Here is a 16,187-nt window from a genome sequence, read left to right on the forward strand (position 1 = left end):
ATATATATATATATATATATATATATATATATATATATATATATATATATATATATATATATATATATATATATATATATATATATATATATATATATATATATATATATATATATATATATATATATATATATATATATATATATATATATATATATATATATATATATATATATATATATATATATATATATATATATATATATATATATATATATATATATATATATATATATATATATATATATATATATATATATATATATATATATATATATATATATATATATATATATATATACAATCACACAAAAATTGGTCCATATCAAGTTCATAATTGTATATAGCCCCCATATAAGCGACCCCCATATTTCAATTCTGGCTCTCTAGGTACCGTGCAAAAAGTCCATATCGATTCGTAATTATTTGTAGACTTAACTATACATAACTTTTTTGTCTAATATATACCACGTATGGACTAACTCACAATTTACAAAACGATGTTAAGAAGTTTTAAGATACCACAACCCAAGTAATTCGATTGTGGATGACAGTCTTTCGTAGAAGTTTCTACGCAATCCATGGTGGAGGGTACATAAGATTCGGCCTGGCCGAACTTACGGCCGTATATACTTGTTTTTTGTTTTCTTTTTCTTTTTACATATATTCCAGATATGTTCGGAAGATTCTCAAAAAAAAGTTCAACATTACATACACCTATAGTAAATTTTTACTATGAACTTTAAAATGTGTCGTATTAAAGACTTAAAGTCAGAAAAGAACAGTGCTTGATATAAACGAAATGGACTGTGTTGTTGGTTCAAAAATAATTTTTATACCCTGCGCCACACTGTGGAACAGGGTATTATAAGTTAGTGCATATGTTTGCAACACCCAGAAGCAGACGAGATAGACACATGGTGTCTTTGGCAGAAATGCTCAGGGTGGGCTCCTGAGTCGATATAGCCATGTCCGTCTGCCCGTGAACACATTTTTGTAATCAAAGTCTAGGTCGCAGTTTCAGTCCAATCGACTTTAAGTTTGGCACAAGTATGTGTTTTGGCTCAGAATAGAACCCTATTGGTTTTGGAAGAAATCGGCTCAGATTTAGATATAGCTCGCATATATATATTTCGCCCGATATGGACTTATATGGCCCCAGATGCCAGAGTTTTACCCTAATTTGCTTAAAATTTTGCACAAGAAGAACAATTAGTATTATAGTCAAGTGTGCCAAATTTTATTAAAATCGGTTCAGATTTAGATATAGCTCCGATATATATCTTTCGCCCGATATGGACTAATACGGTCCCAGAAGCCAGAGTTTTATCCCAATATGGTTGAAATTTTGCACTAGGAGTACAATTAGTAGTGTAGTCAAGTGTGCCAAATTTTATTGAAATCGGTTCAGATTTAGATATAGCTCCCATATATAGCTTTCGCCCGATTTACACTCATATGACCAAAGAGGCCAATTTTTTGTTCCGATTTAGTTGAAATTTAGCACATGGAGTAGAATTAGCATTGTAGCTATGCGTGCCAAATTTGGTTGAAATCGTTTCAGATTTAGATATAGCTCCCATATATAGCTTTCGCCCGATTTACACTCATAGGGCCACAGAGGCCAATTTTTTGCTCCGATTTAATTGAAATTTTGCACAGGGAGTAGAATTAGCATTGTAGCTATGCGTGCCAAATTTGGTTGAGATCGGTTCAGATTTAGATATAGCTTCCATACATATGTTTTTCTGATTTCGACAAAAATTGCCAAAATACTAACATTTTCCTTGTAAAATCGTCACTGCTTAGTCGAAAAGTTGTAAAAATGACTCTAATTTTGCTAAACTTTTAACATATACATATATATCGAGCCAGTAATAATGGTGACATTTCTGAGGGTTTCAAAACTTCTCTAAGTGGTTTCACTGCAATGTGGAACGCCGTTCGGACTCGGCTATAAAAAGGAGGTCCCTTGTCATTGAGCTTAACATGGAATCGGGCAGCACTCAGTGATAAGAGAGAAGTTCACCAATGTGGTATCACAATGGACTGAATAGTCTAAGTGAGCCTGGTACATCGGGCTGCCACATAACCTAACCTAACCTAACCATATATCGAGCCATGAATCATAAATAAACTTTTGCGAAGTTTCCTTAAAATTGCTTCAGATTTAAATGTTTCCCATATTTTTTACCAAACATTGTGTTCCAACCTAGTGCATATATATTTTGTAGAAGTCCATCAACAAATTCTGTCCAGATCGAGTGATATTTAAATGTATGTATTTGGGACAAACCTTTATATATAGCACCCAACGCATTTGACGGATGTGATATGGTATCGAAAATTTAGATTTACAAAGTGGTGCAGGGTATAATATAGTCGGCCCGCCCGACTTTAGACTTTCCTTACATGTTTCTATTAAAAAAATAAAAATTTTATAACAAACGAATTTTTTTTGGTGATAAAAGTTTAAAATTTTCGAAGAAATTCAAAAAACTCGTAACAAAAGAAAAACGTTTTCGATACACGTATTCCAAACGTATTTTTTTCCTTTGCGCGTAGAAATTATGAAAATTCATAGAATTTATTAAAATTCGTAGAATTTATGAAAATTCGTAGAATTTATGAAAATTCATAGAATTTATTAAAATTCGTAGAATTTATGAAAATTCGTAAAATTTATGAAAATTTATAGAATTTATGAAAATTCGTAGAATTTATGAAAATTCGTAGAATTTATGAAAATTCGTAGAATTTATAAAAAATTCATAAAATTTATAAAAAATTTATAAAAAATCATAAAATTTATGAAAATTCATAGAATTTATGAACATTCGTAGAATTTATGAAAATTCGTAGAATTTATAAAAAATTCATAAAATTTATAAAAAATTTATAAAAAATCATAAAATTTATGAAAATTCATAGAATTTATGAACATTCGTAGAATTTATGAACATTCGCAGAATTTAGTGAAATTCATAGAATTTTTACTTATAGTGGTTTTCAACAGCAAATGCGAGTAAATAAATAGTCCTCAATAGGTATCGGCGTATCTTGTCTATAATCTGTTCTCCAGAGAGATTATCACGAAGCAAGAAAAAGTTTTATTATGGCTGGAAGTCCTTAAAAATATATTGATTTGGATTTTATTTAAACCACTTCCTCGAATTTATCTAATAATATTATTGTGGACTATTATCCACAAATACCATAATTATTTTCGTTTCTCTTTAGAAATTATTGTGATAATGCTAACTCCTTCAAATTTTCAAAATTCCAATAAATCTATTTCATCTAATATGAAGCTTTGTCCATACAAAGACTTAATTTGAAAAAAAAAAAAACAAAAATCAAAAAACTAAATATAGACTTTCATAGCTGTGTAAACAAAAATTCAAGCATCGAGCAATTCATTCAATCAGCCGTACATACCCAATAGCCATTGAACTATCCTTGCTTTGATTGTTTTTTGTTTTCTTTACTTTTCCCACTAAATTAAGTTATTATTTTATATCTTATTTTTTGATTATTTTATTATTGCGCATTACTTAGAAATTGTTTTTTATTTGTTGTTGTGTTGATTTTCACTGCTAATATTTTAACATAAAATTAAGTCTATGACTTGCTGTCTGATGGTGGTCGTCGTCGTCGTGGTGATGGTGTAGCCAAACACCCATCCGCCATCATCACCTTATCAGTCATTATTATCATCTTCCTGATATCATAAACAATTGTTAGGAGAAAAAAGCAATGAAAAAAAAACAACAAACTGGCCAAAATGTGTACTCTTGTCCAAATACCAGCTGACTGACAATAAAGCTATGCAGTCATCTGGCAAAACAGAAAACTGCTAGCAACCCCATTTTTTGGCCCCTCGCTCTCAAAATGATTTTTAAAGGCGGAAATAGGATTTTTGTTTGAATTAATGTAATACAACAAACATTTTTTAATAAATCCTATCCAGAGGCAATAGTTTAAATGCCAAGTATACGAATGTATGAAATCTGGTTAATGAACATTTTCGTTTATAGTACACAAATTTTCATTATTCATATGTTCTTTGGTGTTTTCTAAATTCATGAACATTACGTACATACTATGAATTTTCAATTTATGAATTTAAAAAAATCTATGATTTATATCTATACATTTTTCGCATACATTTTATGAGTCTTCATACATTTTATGAATTTTCATGAATTCTATGAATTTTCGTAAAATTTATGAATACATTTTCAAAAAACTGAATTTTTATAGACTATGAAGAAATATTAACAAATGCTTGTAAATTCCATGAATTTCCAATGGTACGAATTATAGTTTCTATGATTTTTTTATAAATTCTATGAATTATTCCATATTCATGAATTCTATGAATTTTCAAAAATTCTAAGAATTTTCCAAAATTCTATGGATTGTCCTTCCTTCTATGAATTTTCGTAAATTCCCTGAGTTTTCGTATATAATATGAATTTTCATAGAATGTTTAAAAATAATGTGAATGTTTAAAAATTCTATCAATTTTTCTCTATTCTAGGAATTTTTCCATTTTCCTGAACTCTGTGAATTTTTATATAAATCCTAGTAATTTTCCAAAATTCTAGGAATTTTCTAAAATTCTAAAAAATTTCCCAAATTTTATGAATTTTCCTATATTCTATGAATTTTCCTAATTTCTTGGAATTTCCCTAAATTGGGGTATGTTGGTCCATGAATTTTACAATCCTATGAATTCTGCTTAACGCCAAAGCCCGCCTTTAGGCGGGCTTCATTTAATATGGAAGCTTTTAGTAAAACACACCTTAAGACAACAAAAATGGCAAAATAAAAAGAAAACTTATTTGAAACTATTCAAGAGATTATGCAGCATATGCTGAATTTTACCGTATAAATTTTTCTTGCTTAGTTCTCTGGCTTTTGTGTCGTTAACATTGAATGCCTCAAAAAATTGAGGCATTAGAGGGTTAAATTCCGTGGTGCAATGGTTAGCATGCCCGCCTTGGTCCTGGATTCGATTCCTGCTTCGACCTATTACCAAAAAGTTTTTCAGCGGTGGATTATCCCACCGATGTAATGCTGGTGACATTTCTGAGTGTTTCAAAGCTTCTCTAAGTGGTTTCACTGCAATGTGGAACGCCGTTCGGACTCGTCTATAAAAAGGAGGTCCCTTGTCATTGAGCTTAACATCGAATCGGGCAGCACTCAGTGATAAGAGAGAAGGTCACCACTGTAGTATCACAATGGACTGAATAGTCTAAGTAAGCCTGACCGGGCTGCCACTAACCTAACCTAAAACTAAAATCCCCATATTTAGGAAAATTCCCCACAAAATCGTCCCTATCCACAAAAAAGTATCCCCAATTTAGAGCAAAATCCCCAATACTGGGAACATTGGACCCCGATGCTATTGTTTAACAGTCGTCGGCATATTGGTGATAAGAGAGAAGTTCACCACTGTGGTATCACAATGAACTGAATAGTTTAAGTGAGCCTGAAATATCGGGCTGCCACTATGCCTAAATGCCTAAATTCCATAAATTCTCAATTTGTCGATATTTTATGGATGTTTCTCACTTCTAATATGAATATTTTAAAATTCGTTGAACTTTTCTAAATTCTATGAATTTTTCTAAATTCTTTCTATGTATTTTTCTAAATTCTATGAATTTTCCTAAATTCTATGAATTTTCCTAAATACTACGAAATTTCCTAAATTCTTGGATATTTCCTAAATTTTATGAATGTTCCTAAATTTTATGAATTTTCTTAAGCTCTATTAATTTTCATAAATTCTATGAATTTTCCTAAATACTACGAATTTTCCTAAATTCTTGGATATTTACTAAATTCTATGAATGCTCCTAAATTTTATGAATTTTCTTAAGCTCTATGAATTTTCATAAATTCTATAAAGTTTACTAATTTCTATGATTTGTCCCATATTCTAAGAATTTTTTTAATATGTAGAATTTGTGAAGGTAAATTTAATTAAAATTCATAGAATTATAAAAATTCTTAGAATTTACAAAAAATCATAAACCAACAATGCCTAATTTAGGAAAATTCAACGAATTAAAGAAAATTCTATGAATTTTCCTATATTCTTTGAGTTTTCATAAATTCTATGAGTTTTCATAAATTCTATGAATTTTCATATATTCTATGAATTTTCATAAATTCTATGAATTTTCCCAAAAAGATATTAACTTGTTTACATTATATCGATGGCTCAGTATTTTTGTTATGATGTAATATATTTTTATAGGCCTCTATTGGCTTTGTATTACAGAATTTTTGAATAAATAATAAATAATAAAATAATTCTAAGAATTTTCATAAATTCTACGAATTCCATGAATATTCATAAATTCTATAAAGTTTCATAAATTCTATGGTTGGTTATATGAATTTTTATAAATTCCTTTAATTTTTATAAATTCTACAAATTTTCATAAATTCTACAAATTTTCATAAATTCCATGAATTTTTATAAATTCTAAGAATTTTCCTAAATTCTATGAATTTTCCTAAATACTACGAAATTTCCTAAATTCTTGGATATTTCCTAAATTCTATGAATGTTCCTAAATTTTATGAATTTTCTTAAGTTCTAAGAATTTACAAAAAATCATAATCCAACAATGCCTAATTTAGGGAAATTCCAAGAATTTAAGAAAAATCTATGAACTTTCCAAAATTCTATGAATGTTCTTATATTCCATGTATTTTCATAAATTCTATGAATTTTCCTATATTCTATGAGTTTTCATAAATCCTATGAATTGTCCTATATTCCATGTATTTTCATAAATTCTATGAATTTTCCTATATTCTATGAGTTTTGCTCATAAATTCTACGAATTCCATGAATTTTCATAAATTCTATGAAGTTTCATAAATTCTATGAATTTTCATTAATCATATGAATTTTCATAAATTCCAAGAATTTTTATAAATTCTATGTGTTTAATGTCAAACGACATTAAACTAATATCATTTGTTTTTTTTTTCATTTTTATATTTTTCATTTCATTATCTCCATTGCCATTATTCTTTTCATTTGATCAGTTTCCTTAATTTCCTTATTCATTTGTATTCTTATTCTTTCATATTTTGTTTATTTTGAATTACTTTTAACATTACTCTCGTATTACATTTTAATTTTCAACATTCATTTGATGTTTGGTTTGTTTTCATTTGTTCTTTGTTTCTTATTGGAAAGACTGTTAGGAGTAACAACAACAATAACAACACTCAACATCATCTACATCCAGTGTAGAGAGTGAGTGTTGGTATTGTTATTGTTGTTGCCTGTGATCTTTTTTTCTTTTACTTTGCCCTTGACCGATATAAAGGGAAACAAGAAAGTCAGTTGGTGAACGACTTGCTTTGTATTCGGTGCGCTCGACTTCAAGAAAAACCAAACAAACATCAAGTGAAAATAAAACGTTTAAATCATAATTCAAAGTGAATTTTTTGTGACACTAATTTCAAATCAATAAAACAAAACATTGTGAAGAAAATTAAATATAAATTAAATAGTGACTTTTATTAAAACTAAAACGGTAAAATCGAACGGGTAAACTACAACAACAAAACAAGTGACACATTGACATCAACAAACCAAAAAAAAACTATAGTCAAATAAATTAAATTAAACGGAAAGTGGGAAAATTTTTGCCCCCACTCAAACATTTGGTCCTAATCGAACCGAATAAGTGTTTTAGTTAATTGTTCAAGTGACCTTTGTGAACAATAACTCACATAGAAATTTGTTTGTGCAACAAGTTTGAGCTTTGGTAAAATGCAAATTGACCTAACTCCATTAATGGAAAATTAAATGAAATAATTTATATAAAATTTTTCTTTTTAAAAATTAAAAGTGTGTGACATTGACATTTATGTGAATTAACAACAAAAACAAAATCTGTGGTGAAAGACATACTGTAGTAAAAGAAAAAAAATATATATAATAATAAAAAGGAAAAAATTAGTAAATTGTTGGTGACTGAAAATTATCTTGAGGAAAAAATTAGTTAATATTTTTGAAATCTTGTAAAGGAAAAAGTGACATAGACAAAAAGTGAAAGAAAAGTAACTTGTGCAAGGTCCAGTGACATCTTTTTTGGAAAATTGCAAATTTTTGTGAAATAAAAAATTGTGACCTGTGAAATAAAATACATAAAAGCAGTTAAAGCAAATAAACCAAATAAAGTTGTGTGACATTACATAAGTGCAAATCAAGATTTCAAAATAAGTGACGTTTTGTAAAAAGCAACTGTAAATTCTAACTGTAAATTCCAAAACAAAATTTTCAAAAGTGTTGACCTCAAAGTGATTTTCTCTTTTTCTTGTAGACCTCCGTTTATTTATCAAGACCTCTCAACGAGTACAACAAAGAGACTCCAATTCTCCACACTCGCAAAAAAAAAAAAAAAACAACGGAGTAAGTACAATCACTTTTGCTTTCCTCTTCGTCCCGATTTAGTCGCTCTCATCGACTCATTTGTTTACATATTGGCGAATCGGTAAATTGGGTTGCCAGATCGGACCTTTTTTGAAATTTTGCGGGGACATTTTTGGAAATTTTTAATTTGAAATTTCTCGATTTTCTGATAAATTTTCAACATACCAACGCCAGTTGACCTATAATATTGATATTTCGTGGGATTTTTTCGATTCTTTTTTATTTCGACCTACTTTTTCGAAATGAGCGTTTCTGAGAAATTTACTAATGCCTTTAACGACCTTATGGACTTCGAGCAGGCTGAATCCAATAGACCTGCCGAAAAAGATGTGCACTCTCTAGACGTGTTACGCGTTCATGTGGACCATTTATGGACCCAAGTTCAAAGGTCGTATGAGATATGTAGAGACTATAAGGCACCAGAAGGAGAAAAACCAATTGATTTAAAAATTTTGCGCGAAACTTATCGAAAGGCTCTGTCGTCCTACAAACTTGTTGTCAGCTCACTCAACGCAGAAAAAGAAGCTCTTTCTTCCCTCAACCATCCTCCAGAGAAATCAGAGAGACTTTCAGCCCCCAGCCCAGCGGGCTTTGACAGATCACATGAATATGCCATAAAATTACCGCCATGCGATACGGACGTTTTCTATGGCAGCTACAAGACCTGGCCAACATTTCGCGACCTTTTCTCGGCAATTTACATTAAAAATCCGAGACTTAGTGGGGTTGAAAAACTTTACCATTTGAATCAGAAAACTGGAGGTGAGGCGCGAGAAATTATATCCCACGTACCACTTGTTAACGAAGGCTTTGACATCGCTTGGAAAAGTCTAGCAGATCGCTACGAAAACAAGCGTATGCAAGTCAATGAGCAAATTCGTATATTATTTGACCTCCCCGCCGTATCTGTACATTCAAGTTCATCACTTAAATTGCTTCAACGCACAGTAACTGGATGTTTACAGACTTTAAAGACCTTGGACATCATTACCACGTCATGGGATCCGATTTTAATATATTTATGCTCTCAGAAATTACCGAGAAATTATTTGGAGGACTTCGAAAAGGATCTAGACGACAGTTCTCAAATGCCTTCATGGCGTAATTTTGATGATTTCTTGACCCAAAAGTTCAAGACTTTAGAATCCGTAGGCAATGTTCAGCCGTCGACCTCAAAATCAAACAGCAAACCTCAGGAAAAGACATACAATCCAAAAGATCGGCGCATTCATACTTTCCAGACGAAAATAGAAGAAAAAACTAAAATGAGACCTAATTCAAAAAAAACACCTCAACCTCTCACCACAGTAACATGCCAACTTTGCAAAGAAAGTCACACTTTGGGAAAATGCCCTAAATTTTTAGAAAAGAACATAAATGATCGTATTCATTTTGTAAAAAATAGTCGATCATGTTTCAATTGTCTCACAGCAGACCACCACATCAAAGATTGCAAAAGTAACTATAACTGCCGAACTTGCAATCAACGACATCACACACTTTTACACAAAGGTAATGGCGCATCGACCATGTCACTTGAACAAGACGCCAGCGTACGACCTAGTACCAGTGCTCAAGCCTTTACAACAACTATACAGTCCATACCAGATACTGAACAACCTCACATCACGACTTTAGCTCTCCGAGAGGCTAATCGACCTGCGCTTAGACCTCAGTCTAGAGAGACATTACTCTTCACAGCCCTTGTTGAAATAGAATCGAATGGTCAGAGATACGAAGCTAGAGCGATCATAGATCCCGGATCTCAATCGACTTTTATCTCCGACAAATTGAAAAACCGACTTAGACTTCCGACCAAGCGGAACTTAGTGCATGTCTCAGGTTTGAGTCCAACAGTGACTGAAACATCAACCCAGGCTTGTATTTTCACACTGTGCTCAAAGGTGGAACCCAATTTCAAACTAGATGTTTTGGCTCCAGTTCTAAAGACCTTACCATTTAATTTGCCGCCTAAAGACCTAGACATCGACATCAGTACATTTGAACAACCCTTGGCAGATCCGTACTTTTACGTAAGCCAATCAATTGATATTCTCATAGGACTTGACCTAGGTCCCTCAATTTTTGACGTAGCAGCTCCGATTCGTCCACTCGGCTCACTTTTGGCACAAAAGACAGTATTTGGCTGGATTGTGGGGGGACCAGTGGAGAAATCGACTGAATCAAAAAATGAGATATCGCTTTTCAATGCAGTTGCCCTCGATAAAATCCTCACACAATTTTGGGAGGTGGAGGAGACCCCAAAACCCATTTTGAGGTCAGAAGAGGACAAGACCTGCGAAACAATCTTCCAAACTACGACCTACCGAAACAGTTCAGGAAGATTCGTTGTTACCCTTCCATTCAAAAATGGTGAAGAAATTGGACATTCGCGTAGTATAGCAATGGCTCAGTTTCTACGGATGGAAAAGATGCTCAGTACGAAGCCTGACATCAAACATCAGTATGACCAAGTAATACTTGAATACCTGGACCTAGGACATATGAGAAAGATACATCATTCTGAGATTCAGAAAAGACCTAACTACTATTTGCCTCACCACGCGGTGATAAAACCAGACCGTGTTACAACTAAATTGCGAGTTGTCTTCAACGCGTCGTCTCCGACTTCTAACAAGAAAAGTCTTAACGACATTTTGTACCCTGGACCTATTCTTCAGCAGGACCTCGTTCTACAGACTTTGAAGTGGAGACTTTTCAAATATGTCTACAACGCGGACATTACCAAAATGTATCGTCAGATACTAGTCGACCCATCACAAACTCAATATCAGCGAATATTGTTTCGGAAATCCCCTAAGGACCCAATTGAGGACTTTGAACTTCAAACAGTGACCTTTGGAGTCAATTGTGCCCCATTTTTGGCAATAAGGACCTTACTACAGCTAGCTGAAGACGTTCGACATTCTCATCCTTTGGCTGCTAAAGTTTTAGAGGAAAACATGTACGTTGACGATGTTCTAGCAGGAGGGCATACGGTCAATGAGGCAATCATTTCTAGAAAGCAACTAGAAAGTGCGTTACTATCTGCCGGGTTTGACCTCATGAAATGGACTTCCAATGATCCTCAAGTCATCAAAGACCTTCCTGAAGAAAAACTTCTATCATTAGATTGCCTGACTTTGTCCGAAAATATTGGAACCAAGACCTTAGGGATAAAATGGGACATTAAAGCGGACTCATTTTCATTTCCCCAACCTGAAATTATAATTAAACCCTCGTATACTAAACGAGAGGTTCTTTCAACCATAGCTCGATTTTTTGACCCATGTGGCTGGTTAGCGCCAATTATAGTCGTCGCCAAGCTCATCATGCAGCAAATCTGGCTGGACAAAGTCGGATGGGACGATGGGCTAACACCTCTGACCTGTATAACATGGCAAAATTTCCTAAAGACCTGTCCTGACATTCAAAGTGTCAAAATACCTCGCTGGGTACAATTCACTCCAGAATCCAAGGTAGAACTACATGGGTTTTGCGACTCTTCGGAGAAAGCTTATGCTGCGACTTTATACATCCGACTTGAAACGGGGAATGACATAAAGTGCCATTTACTAGTTGCTAAAACTCGTGTAGCCCCCATCAAAAAGCTGTCGTTGCCGAGACTTGAACTTTGTGGCGCAGTTTTACTCTCGACTTTGGTGTCTTCTACAGTGCCACGTTTACAGTTGACCTCATATGACCTACATTTCTGGACCGACTCAACGATTGTTCTATCATGGCTAAATCGACCTTCTTGTACCTGGAACACCTTCGTTGGGAATAGAATTGCTGAAATTACAGAAAAAGTAGGAACTTCAAACTGGCGACATGTAGAATCTCGATATAACCCAGCAGACATCGCTACGAGGGGATGTTCGTCGATTGATCTACAGACTTACGACCTGTGGTGGTACGGACCTTCCTGGTTGAAAGAACCAAAAAGCCGTTGGCCGGTTCCCAAACAAACGGTTGAAACAACTTTGGAAATAAAGCCGGTTAAGTCATTCTTAACAACGACCTACGAAGATCCATTGGAGCGATTTTCTAGTCTTTCTCGAGCATACCGTGTTCTCGCTTATGTATTTCGGTTTTGGAGAAATACAGGATCCAAAAGAATTCAACTTCGATCAACGTCTAATGAAATTTCTTCCGATGAAATTAAATTTGTTAAAACTCGACTTATCATAATAACACAACGACATCATTTTGGAGAGGAATATACTCAACTCTCGAAAAAGCTTCAGATAGCTTCAACCAGTTCACTTTTGACATTAAATCCATTCTTAGATACCTTTGGCATTATGAGATCAAATGGACGTCTTACAAAATCGCCATCTTTGACATTTAATGAACGACATCCCATCTTGATTCCCCATGATTGCCGACTTGCACGATTACTTGTTGAGCATACTCATAAATCGACTTTACACGGCGGCAGTCAACTGATGATTCGTATTTTAAGAACAGAATTTTGGATCTTTCGACTTAAACCTCTTGTGAAATTTGTCATAAATCACTGCAAGACTTGCATTTTGTACAAAAAACATACGAGAAACCAGATCATGGCTTCTCTACCTCCTGAACGCAGTACTTTCACAAGACCTTTTCAGAACACCGGAGTTGACTTTGCCGGACCTTTTAATATTCGAAATTATACAGGTAGAGCATGCCTCATTACAAAAGGTTACGTGTGCATCTTTGTATGCTTTTCGACCAAAGCCGTACATTTGGAGGCCACTAGCGACCTCTCGACCAAAGCTTTTCTCGCTGCATTTGCCCGATTTATTGGTAGACGGGGTTGTCCTGCAAAAATGTTTTCGGACAACGGAACCAACTTCACGGGAGCAGCAGAAATGCTGAAAAAAGATCGGATAGAGTTCTTCAGACATTTACAATCCGATCTTATCACTCGACATTCATCTCAGGACATTGAATGGAATTTCATTCCACCCGGTGCCCCACATATGGGCGGACTATGGGAGGCCGGGGTGAAATCCTTTAAGTCCCACCTAAAAAAGGCGATTCCTGACATGACCTTCACTTTTGAGGAACTTTCAACGATTTTAGCTCGTATCGAAAGCTGCCTCAATTCAAGACCTCTAAGCCCCGCTAATGATGACCCAAATGACCTCTCTCCACTTACACCAGGACATTTTCTAATTGGCGCCCCAATTTTGTCCCCAGCTGAACCAGACCTATCTTCAGACAATATCACGCTTGCCAATCGTTGGAAACGTTTGAAGATAATCTCTCAGCAGTTTTGTCAACGATGGAAGACTGAATATCTGAGAGAATTACATCGTAGGTATAAGTGGAAGAGACAACAGGAAAATGTGAAAATGAATGACCTCGTAATAATCAAGGATGACAGACTTCCTCCGAATGTCTGGAAACTAGGAAGAATTATTCATCTTTATCCAGGATCAGACGATAATAGCCGTGTAGTTGACCTTAAGACCTCCAATGGGGTCATTCGAAGACCTATAACTAAATTGATTCCTCTTCTCTCCAATTAAATACATACATAAATTAGCTACGATCCGCACTATACACGTTCCTCTTTTCAGAAATGGCAGCCAAACAACCAACCACTGATCGACACAGCAGCAGACCCAAGGGATGGATGTATTCATGTGGTCTCTGTAAACAAGATCACCCCATCAAGACCTGCCATAAGTTTTTGAGCCAAGGGCCGTCCGAGCGCTTTGAAATCGTCTGTCAGCATTTTTACTGCATAAACTGCCTCGCTTGTTCACACATACGCCGTGATTGTCCAACTAAGTTAAGTTGCCAGATATGCAATGCCAGACATAACACGCTTCTACATTACGCACCACAAATCAAAGAAATGCACGCCAAATCTGAGGAACGTGCGGAGCCACGACCTAAGTCATGTGTTGAACGACCTCAACCACGTGACAATCGACCTCAATCCCGTGACAATCGACATCAACCACATGATAACCGACCTCTACCACGTGAAGAAAGACCTAGTCCTCGGGAATTTATACGCCGACGAAGCCAGTCAACCGATAGAGACTCAACTTCACAGGAACGGAAATCCCGAACACCTAGTCGACCTTCAAATTCAGCCAAGCGACCTCAACGCAGCCAATCAGAGATCAAATTGGTACCGCAACCTCATGTGCCGTTCAGGTGGTCTAAAGTTCTTGTCCCCACGGTTCAAGTTCATGTGGCTTTTCCGGAAGAACCGTATATATGGCATACCTGCCGAGCGATCTTGAACTTCAGTGCTACTGTGTCTCGGATTTCTTGTAACCTTCAGTCGTCACTGCATCTTCCGACCTTTGCATATCGTGACACACGCTTTGCCAAATTTCGTTTATCAGGTCGGCTTGCGCGTTTCAAATGGACAAAAGAAATACGAGCACTGATGACCAGCGACCTCCCTCGAAAACCCTATGATGGACCTATATTATCTAATCCGGACAAAGACTTCTCGCTCGACACATTGGCTGATCCCGACTTCAAGTGCAACACTCCAATTGACATCGAACTGGGTTCAGATTACTTCGCAGACCTATGGCGCAACGGCTCTCTTGAAACCAACGTACCAGGCGTCGTCGCCATCAAAACAGCACTTGGCTATACTTTTAGCGGATCCATGGGGCGACTTTGGTAAAGAATCACTGGGAGGCCGGCATGTTTAATGTCAAACGACATTAAACTAATATCATTTGTTTTTTTTTTCATTTTTATATTTTTCATTTCATTATCTCCATTGCCATTATTCTTTTCATTTGATCAGTTTCCTTAATTTCCTTATTCATTTGTATTCTTATTCTTTCATATTTTGTTTATTTTGAATTACTTTTAACATTACTCTCGTATTACATTTTAATTTTCAACATTCATTTGATGTTTGGTTTGTTTTCATTTGTTCTTTGTTTCTTATTGGAAAGACTGTTAGGAGTAACAACAACAATAACAACACTCAACATCATCTACATCCAGTGTAGAGAGTGAGTGTTGGTATTGTTATTGTTGTTGCCTGTGATCTTTTTTTCTTTTACTTTGCCCTTGACCGATATAAAGGGAAACAAGAAAGTCAGTTGGTGAACGACTTGCTTTGTATTCGGTGCGCTCGACTTCAAGAAAAACCAAACAAACATCAAGTGAAAATAAAACGTTTAAATCATAATTCAAAGTGAATTTTTTGTGACACTAATTTCAAATCAATAAAACAAAACATTGTGAAGAAAATTAAATATAAATTAAATAGTGACTTTTATTAAAACTAAAACGGTAAAATCGAACGGGTAAACTACAACAACAAAACAAGTGACACATTGACATCAACAAACCAAAAAAAAACTATAGTCAAATAAATTAAATTAAACGGAAAGTGGGAAAATTTTTGCCCCCACTCAAACACTATGAATTTTCCTAAATACTACGAAATTTTCTAAATTCTTGGATATTTCCTAAATTCTATGAATGTTCCTAAATTTTATGAATTTTCATAAATTCTATAAAGTTTACTAATTTCTATGATTTGTCCCATATTCTAAGAATTTTTTTTTATATGTAGAATTTGTGAAGATAAATTTAATTAAAATTCATAGAATTATAAAAATTTACAAAAAATCATAAACCAACAATGCCTAATTTAGGGAAATTCAAAGAATTTAGGGAAATTCAAAGAATTTAGGGAAATTTCAAAGAATTTAGGAAAATTCTATGAATGTTC

At 34.2% G+C, this 16,187-nt stretch overlaps 2 protein-coding genes across 7 annotated transcripts in view; both read left to right on the forward strand.

Annotated features, from left to right (window-relative positions):
- The window catches only part of RhoGAP19D (Rho GTPase activating protein at 19D), a 302,970-nt gene that overhangs the window by 225,100 nt on the left and 61,683 nt on the right, over positions 1-16,187 (forward strand). The window lies entirely within an intron of this gene.
- LOC142230009 (uncharacterized) lies at positions 8,088-15,716 on the forward strand. Its single transcript, XM_075300620.1, has 2 exons — positions 8,088-8,452; positions 14,044-15,716. Exon 2 carries the CDS (start codon positions 14,046-14,048, stop codon positions 15,117-15,119), a length of 1,074 nt encoding a protein of 357 aa, XP_075156735.1. The 5' UTR covers positions 8,088-8,452; positions 14,044-14,045; the 3' UTR covers positions 15,120-15,716.

The sequence above is a fragment of the Haematobia irritans genome, chromosome 3 (genome assembly GCF_050003625.1).
Source record: "Haematobia irritans isolate KBUSLIRL chromosome 3, ASM5000362v1, whole genome shotgun sequence".
In the NCBI taxonomy this organism is placed as follows: domain Eukaryota; kingdom Metazoa; phylum Arthropoda; class Insecta; order Diptera; family Muscidae; genus Haematobia; species Haematobia irritans.

Bases quoted from the DNA above. Each gene is read 5' to 3' on its own strand.
- LOC142230009 (XM_075300620.1), top strand. From the start codon at position 14,046: ATGGCAGCCAAACAACCAACCACTGATCGACACAGCAGCAGACCCAAG.